General features: G+C 50.6%; 10 protein-coding genes across 10 annotated transcripts; 4 read left to right on the forward strand and 6 right to left on the reverse strand.

Moving 5' to 3' along the window:
* Positions 1–48: 48 nt before the first annotated feature.
* On the reverse strand, positions 49–1,877 carry N7468_005284 (SANT/Myb-like DNA-binding domain-containing protein; the record flags this gene model as incomplete). The annotated part of the gene is made up of 3 exons (XM_058474581.1): positions 49–1,531; positions 1,588–1,705; positions 1,781–1,877. 3 exons carry the CDS (start codon positions 1,875–1,877, stop codon positions 49–51), a joined length of 1,698 nt encoding a protein of 565 aa, XP_058330321.1.
* Positions 1,878–2,149: 272 nt separating this feature from the next.
* N7468_005285 (p24 family protein) lies at positions 2,150–3,006 on the forward strand (the record flags this gene model as incomplete). The annotated part of the gene is made up of 3 exons (XM_058474582.1): positions 2,150–2,306; positions 2,377–2,759; positions 2,857–3,006. 3 exons carry the CDS (start codon positions 2,150–2,152, stop codon positions 3,004–3,006), a joined length of 690 nt encoding a protein of 229 aa, XP_058330322.1.
* A 771-nt stretch (positions 3,007–3,777) lies between these two features.
* N7468_005286 (hybrid sensor histidine kinase/response regulator) lies at positions 3,778–6,629 on the reverse strand (the record flags this gene model as incomplete). Its single annotated transcript, XM_058474583.1, has 3 exons — positions 3,778–4,901; positions 4,966–6,513; positions 6,551–6,629. The coding sequence occupies 3 exons, from the start codon at positions 6,627–6,629 to the stop codon at positions 3,778–3,780; spliced, it is 2,751 nt and encodes a 916-aa protein (XP_058330323.1).
* Positions 6,630–8,223: 1,594 nt separating this feature from the next.
* On the reverse strand, positions 8,224–8,474 carry N7468_005287 (uncharacterized protein; the record flags this gene model as incomplete). Its single annotated transcript, XM_058474584.1, has 2 exons — positions 8,224–8,318; positions 8,354–8,474. 2 exons carry the CDS (start codon positions 8,472–8,474, stop codon positions 8,224–8,226), a joined length of 216 nt encoding a protein of 71 aa, XP_058330324.1.
* Positions 8,475–9,430: 956 nt separating this feature from the next.
* N7468_005288 (epoxide hydrolase) lies at positions 9,431–10,861 on the forward strand (the record flags this gene model as incomplete). The annotated part of the gene is made up of 4 exons (XM_058474585.1): positions 9,431–9,752; positions 9,812–9,936; positions 9,996–10,068; positions 10,122–10,861. 4 exons carry the CDS (start codon positions 9,431–9,433, stop codon positions 10,859–10,861), a joined length of 1,260 nt encoding a protein of 419 aa, XP_058330325.1.
* A 279-nt stretch (positions 10,862–11,140) lies between these two features.
* On the reverse strand, positions 11,141–11,947 carry pup3 (proteasome core particle subunit beta 3; the record flags this gene model as incomplete). Its single annotated transcript, XM_058474586.1, has 4 exons — positions 11,141–11,284; positions 11,342–11,796; positions 11,854–11,872; positions 11,945–11,947. The coding sequence occupies 4 exons, from the start codon at positions 11,945–11,947 to the stop codon at positions 11,141–11,143; spliced, it is 621 nt and encodes a 206-aa protein (XP_058330326.1).
* A 377-nt stretch (positions 11,948–12,324) lies between these two features.
* Positions 12,325–13,887, forward strand: N7468_005290 (putative UBX domain protein; the record flags this gene model as incomplete). The annotated part of the gene is made up of 2 exons (XM_058474587.1): positions 12,325–12,461; positions 12,519–13,887. The coding sequence occupies 2 exons, from the start codon at positions 12,325–12,327 to the stop codon at positions 13,885–13,887; spliced, it is 1,506 nt and encodes a 501-aa protein (XP_058330327.1).
* A 640-nt stretch (positions 13,888–14,527) lies between these two features.
* On the reverse strand, positions 14,528–18,979 carry N7468_005291 (uncharacterized protein; the record flags this gene model as incomplete). The annotated part of the gene is made up of 11 exons (XM_058474588.1): positions 14,528–14,582; positions 14,643–15,204; positions 15,265–15,406; positions 15,710–16,459; positions 16,524–16,636; positions 16,694–17,414; positions 17,474–17,750; positions 17,805–18,145; positions 18,205–18,377; positions 18,427–18,727; positions 18,842–18,979. The coding sequence occupies 11 exons, from the start codon at positions 18,977–18,979 to the stop codon at positions 14,528–14,530; spliced, it is 3,573 nt and encodes a 1,190-aa protein (XP_058330328.1).
* A 583-nt stretch (positions 18,980–19,562) lies between these two features.
* Positions 19,563–20,073, reverse strand: N7468_005292 (uncharacterized protein; the record flags this gene model as incomplete). The annotated part of the gene is made up of 4 exons (XM_058474589.1): positions 19,563–19,598; positions 19,713–19,740; positions 19,830–19,937; positions 20,003–20,073. The coding sequence occupies 4 exons, from the start codon at positions 20,071–20,073 to the stop codon at positions 19,563–19,565; spliced, it is 243 nt and encodes an 80-aa protein (XP_058330329.1).
* Positions 20,074–21,077: 1,004 nt separating this feature from the next.
* Positions 21,078–22,673, forward strand: N7468_005293 (uncharacterized protein; the record flags this gene model as incomplete). Its single annotated transcript, XM_058474590.1, has 4 exons — positions 21,078–21,113; positions 21,167–21,286; positions 21,335–21,427; positions 21,486–22,673. The coding sequence occupies 4 exons, from the start codon at positions 21,078–21,080 to the stop codon at positions 22,671–22,673; spliced, it is 1,437 nt and encodes a 478-aa protein (XP_058330330.1).
* Between the last annotated feature and the right edge of the window lie 132 nt (positions 22,674–22,805).

Raw genomic sequence — 22,805 nt, forward strand, 5'->3', positions numbered from 1 at the left:
GTATTCCACGCTCCCATTTAAAAGGACTTGAGAGTAGTGGTAGTCAGTCTATCTCCGCTGGCGTTTGGAGGTTTTGTCACTAGCACCACTCAAAACACTAGCAGAGCGCTTGTGGTTCCCCTCTCCGTCCTGCGCTGCGTTGTCACCACCATCGTCCTTTTTGTTCGAATTATCCGCACCTCCAGATTCAGCAGCCGTGGAATCGAATACACCCGACGCCCCCTCCTCTGCTTCTGTCTTCACTTCCGGGTGCGGAGCATCAGGGGCAGCCTTCTTCTCCCGATCAGCCCTGGCAGCTTCCAAGATACGAATTTCGCTCTCAACCTTCTCGGCAACCTTGCGAGCATCCAGAAGCAGATTGACCGATTGGATGAGCCTCTCGAACTCCTTGCATACCCGTTCAGTGGGCATGAAGAGGCGGACAGGAATTTCCAGCTCGGCCAATGCGCCAGCCAGCTTGAGAGTTTGCACATTCGACTTCGCCTGCGTCAGCTTCTGGGCACGGTCACTCCGGAATTGCACGCCAGCTGATACACGTTCGTGATGCTGGACGCCATAACGGGCTTCTTCGGCTGGCGTCAGGGTACGGACTTGCGGCTGAGCCTGCGCGGCGATACCGCCCTTCTTATTTGCAGCAGCGGAACTGGCGGTCGGAGTCTCGGCTGCTGTGGCTTGGCTAGGGGTCTGGCCGGCGGGACTAGCAACCGAGCCTTCGGGTCCGAGTATTGAGCGGCGCTTCTTGCTCTTGTCGGCCTGCAGGAGGGTCTGCAGGAGCTGTGAAAGGCCTTGACTGGACTGGTACATGGTAGTGTTGCCGACGCTGATAGGCACCTCGAGGCGGGCGTACAGCTCGCGGCGTTCAGTTATGAAGTTCTGCTCGTTGCTGGTGATCCGCTTGAGTTCTTCCAGAAGCAAGGCCTCCTCACGGACTTCATCGGCAGTGCGGTTAAGCTGGAGGGCGGCGAGTTCCTTGCGGTCGCGCTCGCGGTCTGGATCGAACTTGAGCATCCGCTCGTGTAGCTCGAATTCGGCTTCCGACATCTCGGCGGGTGGGTGTTCAATTTCGAGCATCTTCGCCGCGACGAAGTAATATCGAGCCTTCATTTGCTCCATCGTCCGGTAGTGCGTGGCGGGGACCAACGCGTTGGCACCGGCGTCTGCGCCTGCGTCTGAATTCACCCGTGGCTGGTATTCGTATCGGTCTGCTATTATCATCCACCGCAGGTTGTACTCTTGTACCAAATCCACGAGATAATCGGTTTCTTCCCGGGACCAGTCTTTGCTTTGGAGAAGTTTGGTGTACTCGTCATCTGTATATCGCTTGGGCATCCGGATCTGGATGTTGTACTTTGCGAACGGGTACACTTGATCCAGCGGCTTGACTGAGTCGTCTCTGTTTTCTGCACTAGATTCGTTTGTGTCCATCTGAGCCCCATCCGAAATTGGAGGACGGGTTGATTCATGCTTGCGCTGCCAGTGGTAGAGCACTAGGCCATCGTCTCGAGCGTTATTGGTGAAGGGGGTCATGCGCCTATATTCATCTAATAAGTATTTTCTTTGGTAAAGAGGCCACACATATATACGTACCATGGTCGCACGCGTAACTTGTTCATCCACCTTGGGCGCCCCTTGTACTTGTTCTCGTTCAAAGCGATCGGCGGCGCTCGCTCACCTAGAAGCGCGTAGAGTTCACGGGTAATACCCTCTGCAAGGAAAGACGCGTCAGTGAATGAGTTCTTGCTTTTTTTTTTTTGGTCCAAAAAAGCCACCTCTCACATACCTGGTCGCTTCTCCACGACTTTCTGCTTTTTATGCGGTCGGGGCTGGCCCTCGGCGGGCAAATCCAGCATATCACGGACATCAGCTGCGGCAGCCATAATGATCGTGGGGCCTCACTAGATGAGGCAAGGTAGAAGGGGAGATTATATACTGCCGCACGAAAACAATATCTGAAAGCAAATAGATGGAATCGTCTGATCTGCGATGCTGATTTTCCGCGAAAAAGGGAAACCGCGATGCTGCAACGGGCAAGGGAAGCCGCCCCAAAATGGAAAGCGGTGTCTCCGATGCCAGACAGTGTTGATGCGGGAGTAGATAGGAGACTCATAGGTGTTTGCTTTCCCCATTACACCTCTCGCTTCAACACGCCATGGTCTTCCAGGCATCCTCACCGGGGCTCACAGTCCTTCTAGCTCTCTTTTCTTTACTGTCACTTCTGCTCCCCGCGCATGCCCTGTACTTCTACGTGGACGGGCGTCAAACGAAGTGCTTCTACGAGGATCTGCCAAAGGACACCTTGGTAGCTGGTACGACTACTGGTTCCCAGGACATATTTCCTGCAATTGACTGACACGATACTGATCGACAATTTTGCAGGCACTTACTCCACCTATGTCATCAATCCCAACACCAACACCTACAACATCGACCACGCCCTCAAGGTCCAGATCACAGTCGACGAGACCTTCGACAATGACCACCGTGTTGTGAACAAGCGTGACAGCCATTCTGGTCGCTTTACCTTCACTGCTGCCGAAGCCGGCGAACACCGTATCTGCTTTATGGCCGACACCGACGTCTCGACCGCCGGCTGGCTATCCAACGGCCAGGGCGGCGTCAAGGTATCTCTCGACCTGGCTATTGGCGAGACCAGCAAGATCGAGACCGAGGACAAGGACAAGATGAAGGATATCGTCCAGCGTGTTCGGGATCTGAACAGTCGCCTGCACGATATTCGCCGCGAGCAGGTGTACCAGCGGGTAAGTTCCTGACTGCCTGTAACACAGCACAGTTGGATGAATTGGGTTGTCAATTACTTTCTTGGACTTATCCACTAACTTCTTCCCCTTCTCCTAGGAACGTGAAGCTGAATTCCGTGACCAGTCCGAGACTACCAACAGTCGTGTCGTACGGTGGACCCTCATCCAGCTGGCTGTCCTCTCGGCTGCATGCGCCTGGCAGCTGTCGCACCTGCGGTCATTCTTCATCAAGCAGAAGCTGACCTAGGGTGTTGTTTCATATATGGCATGCTCAATGTGTTATCAAGCCTACGTGTCGCATCTGTGGGGTTTCTGGTTTTTGCCGCAGTATACACGCCCAAGGCGGATTTGATCATTGGTTGAACGGAGTGTCCTGACTTTTTTCCCCCTTCTTTTCAGCCATGACCGAAAAAGATAGAGGGCATTCTCATGATGGGAATGGCCTTCTGTCGTTATGCATGGCTAGCGATAGTCCAGCGCAGGCATTACGACTAGTTTATCTCCTGCTTCAAACAAAAAAAAAGAAACGGTGGAACGCATGGTCAGAGCGATGTCGGATTTGATAACGGATGTAATGACAGCTTTCTTTCACATTGTTCTTTTTTAATAAAAACATTACTGCTCGATCACTTCTGTCGCTATTTAGGGTCTGTTCATGGAGATGAGAAACGAATTATCATTTATATGCATTCCTGAAAGCATTCAAACTATGCATTACTCATCATGTCCGTGGTAAATGGTAGTAAACAGTGTATAAGAGGCTGTGGAGAGCATTGAAAGCCGAAATGGTATATGGCAGGAGAGGAAGTAAATGACCCAAAACGAAAGACGCCGGACGATGATGTTTGAATCGCATTCCAAAGGAACCAAAAATAACGTGATATGACAATGCAAGTGAGGTGTGCTGTAGCCTCGAGAAAGAACACAAAGTTCTATGGGTATATGCAAGCCGTCCTTTCTTCCTAAGGCTAAACGAAAGCGTAAGGAGGGACGACGAAGTATCTCAAAAAATAAGGGATCAACTGTCAATGATCATGTCCCCACGATCTCCACAGAATCCAAGAATCAACCTCTCCAGATCGGTGAGTTTGTAAGGCTTCGTCATATAACCCTTGATTCCGACTTTGGAGGCACGTGCCAATGCCTCATCGGTGACATCGGCACTGACGGCGAGAATGGTAGGAGGTTGAGGGGTGCGAGGTGTCATGTCCATTTCCATGCTGTCTGAGTTGATTGAATCTATCCGAGGGGATCCTTCCAGTGAAGTAGATGGTTTCCCGTAATCATCAACCATCTGCAGAATGCGAGTAGTGGCTTCGTAGCCATCCATCTCTGGCATCCAAAGATCCATGAGCACGATGTCGATTGGTCTGATCTCGCCAGGGTGAGTTTCTGGGGGTTCGTCGGGTGACCCGCAAACGAGACTGGGAAATGCCGTTGAACTATGCCTTGGCGTTGATGCTGTCAAAGTATCTTTGACTATCTGAACAGCTTCTCTACCATCGGCGGCTTCGAGCACATCTCGGTAGCCTAGCTTCCGTAGCATGTTGACTAGGACACGGCGATTGATTCGGTTGTCTTCTGCAACCAAAAATCGCAAGGGGTATTTTTCCCCAAGCTTCTTGTCGTAGGCGTCTTGCGAGATGGGGAGAGTAGTGATCTGAGGCTGGGTGGCGATTTGAGACGGAGAATTGTGAGATGGAGTCTCACCTACAGTGCTAGGGGTCGGTTGCTGCAGTTGAATATTCTGCGATACGGCCGGCGAGCTCAAAGATGCGGGTTCCCAAACGAAGCTGCTGCCACTTCCGGTGCGTGTGTGCCCGTTGAGTGATGGAGGGGTCATGGTCCTCTCGCACGGGCTTCTGAGGCGGCTGTAGGCTTCGCGCTGGTTGACAGGTACTCTGATCTGAAATTCCGATCCGTGGTCAGGGCCTGTGGTAGCTGAGCGAACACAAATCAGGTCACCTCCCATCTTTCTGGACAGACCTTTGGCTACGAGAAGGCCAAGTCCCAAGCCGTCCTTACTTCGCGTGATTGATGCATCTTCGCGAGCAAAAGGCTTAAAGAGATTGGGCAGAAACGCAGCCGGAATTCCTGGACCAGTATCTCGCACCATAATCAATACATCGTTCTTCTTAGCATCTAGTGTCGCCCATAATGTGATGGTTCCATTATTGGTGAACTTGATTGCATTGAGGAAAAACACAGGAAATCAATTTGGCAAGATCCCTATCATCTGCTAACAGGGTTTCTGGAAGTGCCGGGTCAACCGACCAATCAACCGTCTTTGTGTAGACCTGGCCGTTCGAGGATCGAGATCGAATCTCAATTGTCTCGCCACAGTCCGTCACGTTGCTCTCGGCAGACTCGGGTCGGCCACCAACGTGAAGAGACTCGTTGATAACAAGTCGAAGAAGATCTCGGAGCTTGGTAAACCGCAGAGCTGGGCCTCTCAAATTTGTGTTGATACCCTCTAAAAGCAGATGCGGTGCCGATCGGCGGACCGCAATTGACGGTCTCGGGTCCACCATGTTGGCCATGACTGCTTCAATCTGGCGGGCAGGGGTGGCGTGAACGATTTTATCGCTTTCGTGGACCGCATTCTTCACTTCTTCGCTGCGGGGTGAAAGTTCCTGTCTTGATGTAGCCGCCCGCAGCCGCTGCCGCCGGGCCGGCCGCGCGGATGCTGAGACATCCAACGGAAGACTTCGGCGTCGCTTGTAAGGGTTTACGGCGATGTTGTTCCCCTCGATAAAGACACTCGGTCGGTTTTCGGTGGGATGCTCTGCTATCTGCGACAGATCGCAGTTTTCTTCCTCTCGTTGGGGAGTTTTAGGAACTTGCATATTGAGATCGTATGCATGCACAACGTTATCTGCAGCCTCGACAGCACGTCTGGCGCTGTCCTGGACCATTTCAATACCTTCCTTGAGGGTCTGGAAAATACCGCCCGGTTTGACAGGAGCTTTGCTCTCCATTGCCTCCCGTACAGTAGCGTGCATCACATCCAACATCCCCACAACGCCTTGCATAGGGGTCCGTAATTCGTGGGACAAACTGCGAGCGAACGGTTTGAGTGGCTGGGATGTGAAGTCGGGAACATCTTGAGAGGGTTCAACTGGTTTTGGCGGAGTGGGATGGTTGGATGCTAGAGGTTCGGTCAATTGATGCTCCGGGAACACTTTGTCCAGAAGGAGTCGCTGGACGATCATGTCCTCGAGAGAATGTAATAGCATTTCCAGAAATGACCATGACAAGTCCCGTTGTCCCGCACCTTCTGGAGACCACATCAATCCAAGATGCGCCAAGCACTTCCCGTTGGAGAAGAGGGGGATCGCCATGTAGGCTTCGGCGGGGAACGGAAGCTGGCCATCGCCGAAAGACAACACTGACTGGAGGTTCTCGGAAATCACACACGGACGGTCATAATCCATATACAAAAGAGGGTTTCCGCCGGCGAAATATCGGTCTCGTTGTAATCCGACGTTCCCGTAGCCATCGTTGTAATAGAATACCGCGCCGAAGAGCGAGGGGCGACGGTCGCCAACTTCCTTCACGGATTCGGCACCGTGCACTCGTCTTGCCACGAACCCATACTGTGCTTTGCTGATGGAGGTCACATCCTCCATGAGCCTTTGCCAGAAGAGCTCGGTGTCTGAGGTGCGCAAACCCTGCTTGAGTCCGACAAGTTGTTCTATGGCGGTAGATTGAGCTCCATCGTTCCAGGCGCCAGGGGGGGTCGAACTGGAGATTGCTGTCTGCCGGTACTGTCATAAGCCCATCTGCCATACACTCAGATTTGCAGGTTGAGAAGGGACCGGTGGTACGCTGGTGAAGGGCAGGAGCGTCGGAGTCGGTCGATTTGGTCATGATCCATGTACTAAAAATGCCGTGTCGTTATGGGGGTGGGCTGACACCATAGCTCTCCCCGTATGGATATGGGAGGAGACTCGAGACGGAAAAGCCAGAAGGAACCGGAGAGCCAGAGAGGGGATTTTCGGGAATTGGCGATGGGGCTACTGGGCGGTCTAGAAGCTGGTGGTTCCTAGGCTGAAACAGGAGGTTCGTGGGTCAGGGACCGGGGAGCCATGAACTCAGACTATGCTGGAACTCAAAAAGAAAAAAAAGCCGGTTGGATTCTTGTTTGTACAGAAACTTCCTCAATTTCTTCCCAGGATCTTGACCTTGATTTGGTTTTTTCGAACTAGTCATGCTTGGACTACGGAGATGCACGGACAATCCTACTGATCGGCGGATCTAGACCAAGCGCCGCTTACCCCCCCCCCTCCTCTCGTTCTCGTACTGGGTACTCTGGGTATCCAGCCCTGAGAGGTACACCGGAAGGTACCTAGTACCGGAGAACCCGCTCAGAATTGTTTGTCTTGCAGATCGATCGCATTGCATCGGGCCAATCGAGATCCGAGATGTATCACAAAGGCAACTATTTGCTTCTGCAGCCTCGTTGGATTAAGGAGAAATTAGTATGCCCAGCTTTTGATCTAGTCTGGGCGCCATCTCAATCTACCAGAACCGCCCTTACGATGCATCCGTGCAAACTAGGAATCTGGTGCTGGTCACGTTAGAAGAATGCCCACTAAATCGGGCCTATCAGCAGGCACTAAGATAGGTTACGTCCCCATCTTTTGCCACCAAGTTCTAGAAAGCACTGGCCATTCTCTCCAGCGCTCTCCATTTTCAGCTCCGACTAGGTAATTCCGGCCCCGCCTGAGTCTAGCCTTCGATAATCGCGTGGTATACCTCTCGACCGTAGGTGCTACTCAACGCTTTTGCGGCCCATCAGCATGTTCCTATCGTTAACAGTAAACGTGCTAGAGACTACATGCTGGGTCCGCCCAAGCTCTTGAATAGGAGATCCTCTACGTGTTCCGTCATTCCCATCGCTGCTTCCCTTTGAAATCAACACCGGGGAATTCATAGCGAGTTCCATCTTTTGTGAAGCTTACCAGCCATTTGTCTTGCTCTCTCTCATTGGCCGTTTGCCAATACATATCAGCATGTCCGCAGCCATCGACATCTGCTCCGGTAGGCCCGCTGTACGGATGCCGCTCATCGGTGTAGTAGAATCTGATTGCTTGAGCAATCCGCAATGTAATGCATTTATTCAGAAGCGGCCGACTGACCTCATTCCATCCACGCCGTACGCATTGGTAGCAGATTCAACGAGAGTCGACGCCGATGCTTTTCCAATGGCAAAAGGCATGACTCCCCGAATTGCTATCTGATTGAGTGCATTTCCAGTGTAAATGAACGCCCTGTGGTCGAGGATGGTAAAGCTTTGAAGACTCGCACGGTTTCTTGTGCAGCCACATATGCAGCTTCGAATCCCACCGTCCATGATCTACGTATGTCACCCAAGGGGACTGCTAGGGGGTCTTCGGGGGAATTCAAAAGACGAAGCGCTCCTAAAGTTATCAGGAACATCCCATACTAGTATGCATACATTTCATGGCCCACCATTGAAGACCACGACATTGGGCGGACCGAGGGCTTGCTCTACAGCCAGGAAGATGGAGGGAATCCTGTCCAAGTCCGCTAAGTCTGCTCTAATCATCAAGGTACCGTCTGCAGCATACCTTCGGCCAGGCTTCGTGCGACAAGAGCAACCCTGTAGCCATGCTGCGCGAAGAGTGCGGCAGTTGAGTGACCAACCCGAAGACCGGCCCCGAGAACCAGAACGGTACCCCTGAATGACATTGTCGAGAATTCACGGCAGTATGCTTTGGAACAGAGCTTCTCTAAATTCTGAAGGAATTGTTTCTTAGATTCCAATTTTGTATCAAGTTGCGAAATTTCGAACGAGTGTTTCCCTTTCGAAGGCCAAGCAAACTTAGCCTTTGTATATACTGACCACCTTGGAAGTCGAAAAACTAACTTGGTAGCGGCGCCGCTAGTTAGTAAACATATGCTGGTTTGTCAACCACCGTGAGCAAATTGTAGGCTTCGCAGAAAACCGTCAGGATGTCTGCAACAGGAGAGCTTCTTGTCCAATAAGAATGTTGAATGCAGTGATACAAACAGGTCAAACAGTTAACTAGCAAATCAAGTCAATTTATAAGCCAAGCATTGTCGGCCCTGGGACCCTGAAGCCCTGGGATTGATCTTTCCTGCACCAGCCATTGGGGCATGAATTACCTAGGCATCCAGTCTAGAATACTTACTTCCTTCAAATTTGTATGATCCGAGGATGTGCATTCAGAGCTGTGGGGTGACCAAACACTTCAACTGGAAACTTTAGTCCATGGATATATATCTTTTCAACTCGGGTCGTCACTAATGTAAACTGCGGACGGTAAGGAATCCTTGAATCCGTATTGAGCGGGCCTCAAAGGAAAACTCTGAGGGTACAGTACTTTCAACCTGAAAAGCCGTCCATTTTGAGGACCTCTCGATTTCGACAATAGACTGAATACCAACTCGACTGCTCAGTGAACATCCCCCGCCCACCGTGGAACTGAAATCGTGAAGCCGAGGCTGGTCCAACCAATCAAAGCCCAGAATACGCAGTGCAACTGGCCATGATGTCAAGTGGGAATACAAATCAATCGATCAAAGCTTGAGAAACTATCTACTAGCTCGCACATGCCCTACAGACTTTTCCTTTCACATCATCTAGTATTGCTTTCGACTTGAAGTTGGCAAGAAACGAAGCAATGGCAGATATCACCCCTTTTACAATCGCCGTGCAGGAAGAGCAACTTGATCAACTGAACCAGAAGCTGCAGCTTGCCACTTTCCCCGATGAAATCGACGCAGTGGGGTGGGACATGGGGGTCCCGCTGGCGGACATGAAACGTTTGGTTACGGCCTGGAGAGAAACGTTCGATTGGCGTGCCCAAGAAAAGACATTGAACGACCAACTGAACCAGTACACGGTGCCTGTTACCGTGGATGGATTCGGAGAGTTGGATATTCATGTTGTGCATCATCGCTCAGGAAAAAATAATGCCATCCCCTTGCTATTCATTCATGGGTGTACGCTCCTGATCTCTGGATTGACCCTTTACTCGGCCTGATGTACTAAATAAGACCAGGGCCGGGGAATTTCCTGGAAGCGACCAAGATTATTCCCCTTCTAACTAGAGGGGATGATGGACCAGCCTTCAATGTAGTGGCCCCGTCATTGCCCAACTTTGGGTTTTCACGAGGTGTCCAGAAGGTATGAAATGATCCATCTGGGGTCCATTCTCGCTACGCAATCCCTAATAAGCTTTGTAGAAAGGATTTGGTCTTGCACAGTATGCGGAGACTCTACACAAGGTTATGCTGGCGCTGGAATACGAAGAATATGGTCAGTTTGGACCCGTCTATTCGTCAACGTATAATCTACTGATGTCCATAAAGTGATCCAAGGAGGAGACTGGGGCAGCATGATTTCACGCACGATGGCAAGATACTACTCCAGACACATTCAAGCGATCCATGTCAACTTCGCCCCCGTCCCACCACCCTACCCATGGCGCGCTCCTCTGCGTTTCCTCCAATCTTTGATGAGTGTCCCTTTCTCCGCAAAGGACCGCGGATACATCGCTCGGACCTTTGAGTACCTCATGAAGGGCAATGCGTACATGAAGGTACAAGAGACTCGACCCCAAACGCTGGGATATAGCTTGCATGATAGTCCCGTCGGACTTCTTGCTTGGGTTTACGATAAGCTCCATTCCTGGTCAAGTGACTATCAATGGACAGATGAGGAGATCTTGACTTGGGTGAGCATTTATTACTTCTCACGGGCCGGACCCACTGCCTCTACTAGAATCTACTATGAAGCGTCGGCGCCCGTCCCTGAAAGTGCCAAGTCCAAGGACGGGGATGCTACGAAATGGACGAGCCTGGAACAGTCGATTGGGGGCACGGCATCAGATCATATACGCTTCGCTGTCGCACAATTTAAAGACGAACTTGTTCAGTGGCCCACTTTTTGGTATGGAGCCATGGGGAATGTTGTCAGAACCACTGAATTTGACTGCGGAGGCCACTTTGCCGCTTGGGAAGTGCCGGAGTTGCTGGTAGCGGACCTGAAAGAGTTTCTCGGAAAAGAAGGCGCAGCTTATGGGGCGATAGCAGGAAAAGCAGGCTATTGAAAACCGGCACTAGGCTTGTTAATAACAAACGCAGGAAAGAGATATGCAATATTGCTGTGCCCATTGGTGATGGAGCATTGTATTGTCGTGATAGATAAGAGGAAACTTGAAGTTGTAATGAATTTATCCTTCGACCGGTGACCGTCCTCATGCCACTGTTGTGATGTTCCTCCAGGCTGTCCATGGCGCCCCGTCATCCGGTGAAAACTGCAGACGCCTAATTCCGACTTGAAACAAACAGAAAGCCGAAATAAACAGCTCAACCAGTATTGTACCCTTTTAATCTTGTCGTCCCTTTAGTAACCGCTGGGTGACCTTGTCCTTCTCTATAATGTAGACCTGGGCACCCCAACCAGAGAGGGCGTCTCGGTCCACGGCGGCTAGGAGTGCTTGCGAGATAGTCTCGAACAGATCCTCGGGACCCTGGTACAAAGTTAGCTTGGAACGAAAGGAATATCACTGGGAAAAATGCGTCCGTACAAGATCTGGCTCCCAGAGTCCCTCGCAGGTACCGAACAGTTGGTCACTGGCGGTTCCTGCCACAATGAAATCCTTCGCAAAATCGATACAGCCAATGCTGTCGAAGCCACAGATGAATGGCTTGCCGGTGGTCTGGTTGATACCTGCTAGCACAGGGCTGACGAAGAAAGAGCCGAAGCGCTTCTCGTACAGCGATGAGCTAACCAAGTTGGCCAGGGTCTGAGGTGCAATATGGCGCTCCTCGCGCAGTCGGTACATGTTGACCTTGTAACGGAAGAGATCGGAGACAGTGCTCACGTCGGTAGCGAGACCGGTCAGACCGAGGTAAGTCGATGGGGCGTAGTTGAAGATCTTGGGGAAGTTGTTGGAGATGGTCAGGGCTTGCATACCCAAGCGGAGGTCGCAGGCGATGGCGACGCAGTCCTTGCCCACCATGGCGACACAGGCACCGCCATCTATGAATCGATTAGCTTCTCAGGTGTCTGGTGTTTAGGTCAAAGGGCCCGGCATACTGATGTCGAAGGGATTGCTCTGATGGAAGAAGGGAGGTCAGCTTTGAGATCCGGCCAAGAGCGATTGGAAGCAGGAGACCCAATTTCTCACCATTATTGCAAATTATCTTGTTCAATATGGACTGCGTGGAGTATTCTGGAGCTCCAGAGATACTTCTCTGGCAGGATGGAAGGGGTGGGAGGCTGGAAGGCTGTGGAGGATGGATGATGGGAGGAGGTGAGTTGATGACGGGGAAGCTGTGAGGTACGCGAACTCGGATGACGCCCGCACCGCTGCCTGTTTTAGTCGCCCTTCGACCTTCGACTACCTTCTTCAACCTTTTACTCAGCATCTTTCGGCCCTTGTGCTGGTTAATATTTATCGGGTTATTCTTGCTCTTTACAGTCTCCTTTTCAGAGTACGCAGTCGAGTTTGTACCCAACGATCGCACTTCGTCACTGTTTCTTTGCGCGTCCGCCTCCGCAGCCACCATGAGCGCCCACGTCGTGGTGATCGACTCCACGGCCAGGCGGGCAACGATCAAGACGACACCATCCAAGCACCTGACAGATATTCTACATGAAGCATGTACAAAGTTCGGATACAACCCCACCCAATATGGCCTAAAGTAAATCAGCCCAACCCCACTTGATAGTAATGAGGCTGACACGATATTTACCTTCAGATACAATCGCAAGCAACTGGATCTTTCTCTTTCGTTCCGCCTCTCAGGCCTGAGCTCTGGCGCCAAATTAGAGCTTGTCCAACTCTCGCGCTCTCCATCAGTCGTCACAGTTGCCCTCCAACTACCTGAATCCGAAGCTCGCGGGGCTCCGAACGGACGTCTTCTTGACAAATTTCCTAGCACAACCACCCTCTGGTTGGTCCTGCGAAAGTTCGAAGCTGGTGTAGCTGGAGGTGGTCCGGTCAGAAATCTCACAGCCCGAGGTGTTCCTGCCACAACTGGAGATTCTGGCTCCGGGCGTGTAGTTTACGAAATTCCTGTCCTACAGATCCTCGAACGAGAGCTCTCAAGCTTTACGGATCTGCAAAAGTCACTCGCGCAGCTAGGATTCAACAGTGGGAATGTCCTGATCCGCCTGAGCTTTCGCCAAACTGAGGAGCCGATGGAAGAGGCAATGGAGAAAATTGGAGAGTATTTCAAATCAGTGGGAGAAGATATGCTATTACCGGCACCCGTCCAAGCTTCTTCAGCCACACCAGCTGCTACTGCTGAAGAGCCAGCGAGCAATACGCAAGATTCTCAGCCGACCGAGCCAACGAAAGAACCTGCCGCACCTGCATCTGACCAGGACACCGCGCCAGCATCGGCTTCTCCAGACCAACTCACCTTGGATGGTGGCCGCTCAATAACAGTATTTTCTCCACCTGTTGAAAGCATACCATCATCGGCACAGATACCCTACAATGAAGAAGATTATATCCCGTCTGTAGAGCATGCCAAAGCTCACCAGAGACAACTTAATCAGTCCTCCCGGCCGCAGCGTCTCCCAACAGATGCCGAAATTGCCGCGAAGGCAGCCGCAGAGGAGAAACGCCGATCACAAATCCGCGAGGTTGATGTCAAAATCCGTTTCCCAGACCAAAGCCAGATAGTTGCAAAATTCGGGCCCGCAGATACAGGCCAGGCGCTCTACGATTTCGTGCGCCAGTGCGTCACGCCCGAAGTTGCAGGCGAGAGATTCGCCCTCAATGTGTTCGGCAGTTCCGGGTCAGCTCGCCCCGGTAACGCCAATATCATTCCAGACTCGGATAAAACTCTTCTTATCAAAGATCTGGGGTTGGCTGGCCGCGTCTTGGTCAACTTCACCTGGGCCGACCCGAAGCGAGAGCGATCAGACATTCTCCGGCCGGAGCTTCGTCGCCAAGCACGTGCTTTGAAAGTAGAGCAGCCACCGGATTTACCTGCGGAGCCTCTCCCGTCTGTTGCAGAGCAGACGGGTCCAAGTGATAGCGGTGATGGCAAAAAGCCGGGTGGTTTACGAAAGAATGGCGGCGTGCCGAAATGGCTCAAGCTGCCTGGAAAGAAATGATATGTTTGATAATATAGACTCAGCTATGTGATGTTCGGGGTGCATAAATACCATACAAATATCGCTGAAATGATTCTGTTTGCCACTCATGCAGGTGTATTATGCCTTGATTTCAATATGCGCTTGCCTGTCTCACAGTAAAGAGTTACCCTACCCAACCCGAGTCCGTACTATGAAGAAGCTTCAGGGTCCCAAAGTTATGACTGGTCTTGCTAGTGGCGCACACGTGGATTGCGTGGATTCGCCTGATAGATAGAATGCCTCCAATTGAGGGCCGGACTCAGTCTAATGCAGCTCTTAGGTCTCCCCGGACATCTATTTTATCAGAAATTGTCCGGGGAAACCATATGTTGCCGTGATCTACGAGATGATAGGAAAGTGCTATGCTACAAAGAACTCCATGAATTGATGAATGTTTTCATTATGGTTTCTCTCCACAGGGAAAGAATCCCATTTTTGCCATCCCCATCAGCAACCGGTAGTTACAAAAAAACTCCCATGTTCCGATTCCACGAGCCATACGCTATGCGGGGATCAACCAGCGTGGGGTACAAAGGCCTCGGAGGAATTTGCTTTTTGTTCGTATGCGCCAGGTATCCGAGTCGTTAAACGAAATAGAAAGGGTCCATTTATGGGGCATCTAGTGACCCTGGACACGGCGGGCCTCGGCGATAACACCCTGCATGTCCTCAACCCTAGTGGGACGTTAGTATATACGTAGGACGTAGGAAATTCATGTGGGGAGGAAAACTGACTTCCGCTTGCCACGGCCGAATGTTCCCAGACGCTTCTTAGCGAGCTTACGGGCACGCTTGTCCTGAGCGTTGCGGAGAAGTTCGATCACGCGACGCTCGTAAGGAGCGAGACCAACGACCTCACGGGCGATCTCACGCACGAACTTGGTGCGGTGAGAAGACTTGCCCTTGGTGCGGCTAATCTTGGTCTTGGGGGTGTTGAGGGGGGTAGTTTTCTGTAGCCTGCTAGTCAGCATGTCTGTTTGTATGGGTTGTGCATTTCCCCCGTCGCTTCCACCCCGCGCAATGTCTGTTGCAAATGTCTTGTCTCTCGAATGCGAATTATAAGAAGAGTTGGGTGGTTCACAGGCAAGGTCATGGGTTGAATGCGGAATGTAAGTCGTGGTCCGAAAATTTCCTCCACACATGATCCGGTACTTGTTGACGGGTTCCTCCTCATTGATGTTGGGCGTGGGATATACAATGGGCGTCAAGACTCCCTCCGCGATATTTTGATGACCGATGATTCGCGCTTCACACATGACCAAGGTGACATACCCCAACTCGGGTTGGTTCGAAGAAACTGACATCACAACAGACGTTCGGAGGCGACATCGATGGGGGGAAAAAGGATAAAACGTACGTGGCCCTTGTTGCTGCCAAGCACGATACCGCTGCGTTCGGCCATTTCGACGGTTTGTTGAGGGGGGGTTGGCGGTGGTTGTCGAAGCAAAGAAGAAAGTCGAACGAAAATCCCCTAGTACTGGGGAACCACACAAACCGGTCTTGGCATGAAATGTGCGGAAGCGAAACTCTAGGGCTTAGGGCTACCCAAATTCGGACTAGTACGAATGTCTTACCTAGGTAGCTTATTGTTGCCTGAGGCATAAACTTTGCTCCATTCAGGTCTTGGCGGCCAAGTATACTACGATGGAAACCAATGCTACGAAGCACTTCTGCACACACTTGGCATGGATGATGAATGGTGCTCAGATTGAAGATTATCTAAATAATCTTATGCTTTCCTATATTAGGAGAAGCAGATACCTTGTAAACGCTCATTTGTCCATCCATAATTACAGCCTTACCGCCATTATGCCGGAAAGTGCTTCTTCCCAGCTTTCCATTAAGGAGCCACAAAACAGTTCATGTTCGGATGAACCAACATACTCCTCGATAACGCTTTGCACCTCCTGGCCGTATGGTTTGGAACTATCCCCTTGGATGGTATTGTCAACCAGATCGCTGAGGACTCCTGGGGCGGAGACAGCACTCTTTAAAGCTTTCGCGTTGGAGCGCACAAGTTCATAAACCTCGGGAACCATAGCTGCAAGCCGATCCAGTCGCTCCTTAGGAAGCTTGACTGAGCTGGGACCCTTCTTGCTGCCCAAGATGACAAGCTGCGACAACGCCTTCAAAGTCTCAAGAAGCGAGAATAGAGCGTGCAGGTAGGTCCATGTGGGTCCAGTAGGGTGGCCGACATGGAGGTGTACAGCAGTGTCGGTTATTATTGGCGAAGTTCTGTTATTCCCATCTGAATCGCTAGGAGTAAGAGTCTTGATCTTTGCAATCAACCAATCCTCCACCACAGCGAAGGCTGCGTCTACTTGTTCAGCATTTATGGCTTTTGAACCAGCCAGGAATGTTGCCACTTTGAGAAGCTCAGAGTGAATCTTTGCATTCTCCTTCTCAGTCTCGGTTCGATCATCATCATCTGAAAGAGACAATGAGCTAAGGTCTGGCAAGTCCATACCTGGGGCCAGCGGCTTTTGAATTGCGACGCTCTTCAGCACGGCAAAAAGTTGGTCGGTAATCCTTGCTGAACGCATCCAGCCCTCCTAAGTAAGCGTGAGTAAATGGAATGTAAACAGTACTTTGATGGAAAATATAGCAGCATTTTACCTTCGGCGAGGGCCCGACCCGTAGCCGGTGCTCAAAGATAGGCTTCCCAGGGAACTCGCAGCTCATAAAGGCTTGATAGTTTCGTGAGTCTTCACATGGCAGATTGTTTTTGGCTGTGTGTTTGGGTAAGCATGTATAAATGGACTGAGTGAAAAGCGTCAACGACTTACCGATTTCATCGAAACGTGCGGTAGAATCCCCACCTACAATTCGTTGGGCCTGTCGAATATGCAGAGCCCATAGCCTGCGGCAGATACTATGATTTAAACGACTTCGAAGCTCGATCACTTCACCCAAATTAGAGTATGCTCCTTCCTCAAGACCACGGGTCCGGTATTTCATAGTGGTGATGTCGGCATTTCGGTAAAAGTTGAGGGCTTTGAGGAACCCTGCTTGAGGATCAAACTCGCTACGCTCTGTCCCTTCCACCGGCGGGGCCGAATGAGGATGGATAGTAGAAAGACGAGTGAACAGGTTGTGAGCAATGGTCTCCCACTGCATCTGCTTCACAGATAATCTGTTGAAGGTGGTCATTGCGAGAGATCCAGCTCCTAGTAAAATGTAGCAACGCACTAGCACAAGGAGTGCAGTTGAGTTGTGTGGTGAGTCATGTAGGAAACGTTCTACAATAGCAGCCGAACGAATGAGAGCAGGCCCGGACGGCCGTAGGTCTCCCTCTTCACTCAATATAGCCATAATGGCAAGGACAGGCAAGTCGTCACGCGGGGGTGATTCAGTCTTCTCGATATCCTGCTCTCTCACATTCTCACGATAGAGTTCCAAGCAGCGAGTAACGAAGCCCTCGATGTGCTGCCTAGAGGGCTTGCTGTCAGCACCAGAGATCTTAAGGCAATACTCTAGTTTCAACGCATTGATGGTAGACACAAATGGCTGGAGAATTGTCAATAGGATATTCCATCGTGAGAAGTATGTGCGACTCTCGGACTAACATTTGGGCTTTGATCTTTTTTCTCGCAGAGATATTCGAGTATCTTTGCCATGGAGTCCTTGTCGTCACCTATCAAACGTCGGATATCACCGAAGGCGAAGACTCTGTGGCTTTGTCGATCGACGTAACCCTTGTAGAACTCGAAGTACTCGTCCTTGGTCATATTTCCCTTTTGCAGGTCAATTTCCGCGATGTCAACAAGGGCAAGGCATGCATTACGAGACTTGGGATTGAAATTGATAAAGTCTTCGGCAATGGTGCGTGCGTCGTTGATAGCCCTGTTAGACTTGTGAGTTTTTTAGACTCTCCTGTGAATACACGAAGCAACTCACTCTGGGGTACCAATGTGACGCGCAGACTCAATGAGGAGATTCCAGATGACCCAGTCATCATATTCAAGTAGTTCTTTCTGTTTCTTCTCATCATCGGACATAGTGTAGAAGCTTTTCACGAAAGATAACGACTCTTCCCAAAGCTTACCAGCTCCAAGATTCAGCGATTTCAAGCGGGTGAATTCCTTGTCATTGTTGATTATTGCAGAGTTTATGCCCACAGTTTCACTGTTCAGGAGTTTGACTGATTCCGCAAAACGACCTTGCGACTTGAGAATTTGGAGAAGCAGCATCATCTCCTCCGACGTTTGGATACCTCGAGGATGACTGAAGATTTGAGCCTGTAGTAGTAAACATGAATAAGGCTGAATATTGTGGAACGATACTTAGTAACACTTACCGGGTCTTTTGGAACTTCCTCTGCAGCCTTCACGATCATGCGATATGCCAATGTGCCGAATAATTTGCAGTCTGCCTCAGAACTTTTCTCATCGACTGAGATCTGGTGGCTGGTGAAGATAGCCCAGAAATAGTACTTTCGCTCGCGAGGGAAATTCTTCTGCAGACTCATTGCTGCCTACAATATAACGATGTCCAGTTAGCAAAAGTAGCTCAAACCCACAGCCATATTTTCTGCGCAAACCTGCCTTTTGTGCTGCTTTCCATTTGTCTTCCTCAAACGAAGATGAGAACCAGCGCAACTGAATTTCAAGATCCTGCGGTTTGGCCTTTGCAGCCCTTTCCCACAACGCACTCTGAGTCTCGTCATGTCCTTCGAGCTTCTTCAGTGTCTGTATCAAGATATCCAGGGTTTCAAGGTCTGTAATTGCTGGTTCAGACTTGCAGAGTTCCAGAGTATCGGCAATTCCTCGCTTGCGGTTGGTTTCATCTAGCATACGAACCTGAATATTGGCTTTCCAGGCCTAGGAGGAGATCGGTTAGCGGAGTTCTGAGGAAATAGTAAGGAGAAATCAAGGAGCATGGGACGCCTTAAAGAGCGCATCAATTAATTGATAACTTCGAGGATTGGAGCTAACCTTCAGGAAACGCGTGTTCTCTCCTTTCTTCATGCGTTTCTCGATCAGCTGCAAGGCCTGCTTCAAATTCTGCCCGTCAATGGCATCTTGAATCTGATTGTTGCGCCGAAGGAAAACGGCGTCATTGTTGGAAGCCATGGCACCGAGCTCGTGAGGAACCAGTTTGAGACGCGCGAAGCTCAGTCAAGCTAGGTTCTCCGGCAACGCGCGCAATGCACCTGAGGAGTGAATATTTGGATGCTTCGTGGTGTTGGTGGTGGGGAAGCACTGCGAAGGCGATGAAGGCGGTGAGCAGCGATATGAGGGGAGTTTCTTATCGTCTCTATCATGATCCAACCCTTAGCGCCGTAAATGTGATTGAGATGATATGGAGATGATTTACTGCGCTAGACTTGAAGCACGTAGGACAAACCCAATGATACTGCAGGAGTCTCTGCAATCCCAAGGAATTAGTATATCTGAGATATCACAATAAGAACACCGAGTACAATGACTGGTCATGCGAAGCCGAAAATTTCCGTAGCAAATATTTTTCTACGGGTAGAAGTGGCCCGAATATGGACACTTACACTAAGGCAACATACAAAGATTGACCCGGTATTTCAATATGGCAGAGTTGAATGCATGATGTAAATGTGGATGATATTATACAGCTCTGGGATCAGGCCCAGCCCATAGCCCAAAACGGGAGGACAAACCCCTCGTTCATAAGGTCAGTTGCTTAGTTTGTAGGTGGCCCAGCTTGCTTTTGCTTTGTCTGCGATGAATGTTAATGACCACACCACCAACGCCATTTGTAAATTTACGAGGGAAACGCGGCTGAGCCCCGAGGGCAGACAGCTTCAATAAGGGGATAGATAGCAAAACTTACCCAGTTCTTCTTACAATCCCGGTAGGCTCTATTAAGAATCAATTAGCGATCTATCTTAATCATGAAGCAACCATGAACTTTAGTGTTAGGGAAGACATAGATTCAGAGCTTACATACTGGAAGTAGTCGAGACACATCTCACGATCGAAATCATTCCGCTTCATGCATTTCAGGCTCCGATCCGCAAAATCCTGGCAAGGGTCATAGTATTCACTGGCAGACTTGCTGGAGTAATGAATCAGCGGCTGGGAAAGACGTCGACACCGAGGAAGTGTTCAGGCTGGATTTACCGTGAGAATTTCCGCTGCGCTTTCTCCCAGGCCTTATCGTGGCCTCCCGTCTCAGCAGAGTCAGAAGCCATGGCTGTGGGAGGGTCAGGATAGCCCTTGAAGAAGGTCGGAGCTGTTGCGAGGAGATAGAGCCGGAGCTGTTGGAGCTTGGAAGGAGCTGGACTTGATTGGAGATCGGCCAGTGTTTCTCCGAGACAAGCTGTGGGTCAAGTCTTGGCGGAACAGTTTAAGATGGAGATCGTATGCTCCCTGTATATGCTACTAATTGTCCTATGCTAGAAGTCAGTGCGAGCATTTTTTTTTTAATAGCCCAAAAGATTCACTGCTCAATAGAACCTAGAGTGAGCTTTACTATGATTCAATAAAACTTCGCTACCATGGTCTGGCACGTCAAGCTGGTCGTACAAAGATACTCTATGAAATCCGAAAGATCGAAGAGGCCTATTCGGCCCCCGAGTTCTGATTTATGACTTGCTTTTCTACGAGAGATCCTATTAGAGCCACATATGGTCATTCTTGGTATACAGCAAATGCCTTGCAGCAAGGGTGATCCACGCCGTGAAGAGTAGATAAGGAACGTACGGAACATGGTTTAATGATCTTCCATGCTACTAGTATCTGATTTGCTCCTTAGAGTTCTTGTGCAGGGACTAGTAATCAGTGAATGGTCTCGAATATCATCAATCAAAGGGCGGTTACCGCCGAAAAGAAAGATGTCGACATCAGATTCAGATCTATCTACTATTCACGTGACCTTAGACTTCTGCCTGAGGCAGTGAACAACACCATTATTCTGGTTTGCTTTTTTTTTTTTCGCGCGGTGGCACTGCTCTTCTGACTTGCAACCTTTGTCGCCTTTCAAGACACAAATTGTGTCTTTGATACCTCGGTGCCGTCTTTGTTGCCTCTCTTTCCATTCCGTTTGATGCGGAGGTCTTGGACCTGGTCCCCTTCCATCCGACCCCCGCCGAATCTCGAACGAAGCGCGCCCCCGCTCAATCACATCCCCCAACCAACGTCGTCGATACCCAATTTTACGTTACTGGCTTAAGGACGCTCTACAACTGGACACAACATGGCTGATGGCAGTGTCGCTGCCGCGGCCGCGGGAGTGAGCTTCTTCCCCCTCCACCCCGGGGGAAAATCATACTGACGCGTAGATAGCTCGTTAATACGCTGCAAGGTCATGTCGATGACATTCGGAGCATCTTGCAATGCGGTATCTGCATGCGACCCTTGTACGAACCCTTTACACTCGCCTGTGGTCATACTTTCTGCTATTCCGTACGTCCTCCATGAGATCCCCAGTCTGCACTCATTCTAACTTGCCAGTGTCTTTCATCATGGTTCTCGGGCGGGAGATCGAAGAGAACGTGCCCTGATTGTCGAGCGCCTGTCAAGCAACAGCCTGCGCCTGCTTATTTGGTAAGCACAAGCCTCCCGCTGTTTGTATTAACTATCTCATCTGATTCTTTTCTCCTAGGTCCGAGCTGTTGTACAAATGTTCACGAGTCGCGCAGAGCTTTTAGACAAAGAAGAAACGACGGACGACCACAGGCGATGCCATCAAGAAGAGACTGAAAGGCTGGACAAGGACAAGGCAAACGAAGACCCTACAAATGGAGGGCTTTTTGGTGGCTTGTTCAAAAAGGGCCCGTCACTCAAGCCGATTATTGATGTGGAGGATGGGGTCACTCGTTGTCCTGAGTGCTCTTGGGAACTGGATTCGGAAATGCAGTGCACAGCCTGTGGCTACCAAGAGGGCGACGAACTGAGCACAGACACTAGCGGCTCAGACTTGACCGACACCGACTACGACGACTCCGTATTTGATGCCGATGATTATGAGGACGACCCTTTCGATAGCCAAGATGCCGATATGTTGCCATTGGATTCGTTGGGTCTCATGGCGGCTTCTCGATTGTACGGTCGACCAGAGAACCGAAACACTTGGCAAGCCTTCCCATCTATGAGTGGGCAGGTGCCCGGGATCGAATCTTTCCTTGCAGGGTTCCCAGCTGCATTCCGACCAAGGCCCTTTCTCGATACTTTTGACGGCGAAGATGAAGAAGAGGAAGAGGAGGAGGAAGAAGACGATGATTATGAGGTTGATTCCTTTATCGACGACGAAGAAAATGCAGACATGGAAGAAGATATCGATGGCTTGGATGTGGAGTCCTCCTCTGACCGCTCTACTATAGTGGGCAGTGAGCGCAATCGGCAGGTTCCCGAAGTCCAATATCCTACCGTGCAACCGGCACGACGTCCACAAGCGAACTGGGATACACCTTTTCCAATCTCTGACGATGAAGACTCGAGCGAGGACGACGAAACAACGGGTTATCACGATATTCTGGAAGCTGAAGAAGATTGGAATGAAGACGAAGATGAGGGTGAGGATGGTACCGACGACGATGAGTACGACTCTGAAGAACCAACCCGATCACATGCGCGCCGTCGTGTCTATGTCCCTGATTCAATAAGCCCAGCACCAGAGGAGAGCGAGTCTATGGACTCTAGCTCACCGCCGCGACCTCGACAGCCCGCGAGGGCCAATGGTGGCACAACTGTGCAAAATGCCATCACCATCGATGATTCCGATGATGAACAGCCTGTTGGCCCTGTGCGAAGAGCTGGCCAACGGCGACATGTCCGATTCTCTCCATACTAGATCTCGCCTCAAAACCAGGCTCATAGCGATATGCATTCTTGGCGCCGCTTTATCTCTTTTTTTTTTTGTGCTTTTGTTTTTCAACTCTTTACTAAAATAGCGTGGCGCTGTGGGTGGGATATGGGATAGAAA

The sequence above is a fragment of the Penicillium chermesinum genome (assembly GCF_028974085.1).
Source record: "Penicillium chermesinum strain IBT 19713 chromosome Unknown utg000004l:1.0-3345178.0:1.0-3348027.0, whole genome shotgun sequence".
In the NCBI taxonomy this organism is placed as follows: Eukaryota; Fungi; Ascomycota; class Eurotiomycetes; order Eurotiales; family Aspergillaceae; genus Penicillium; species Penicillium chermesinum.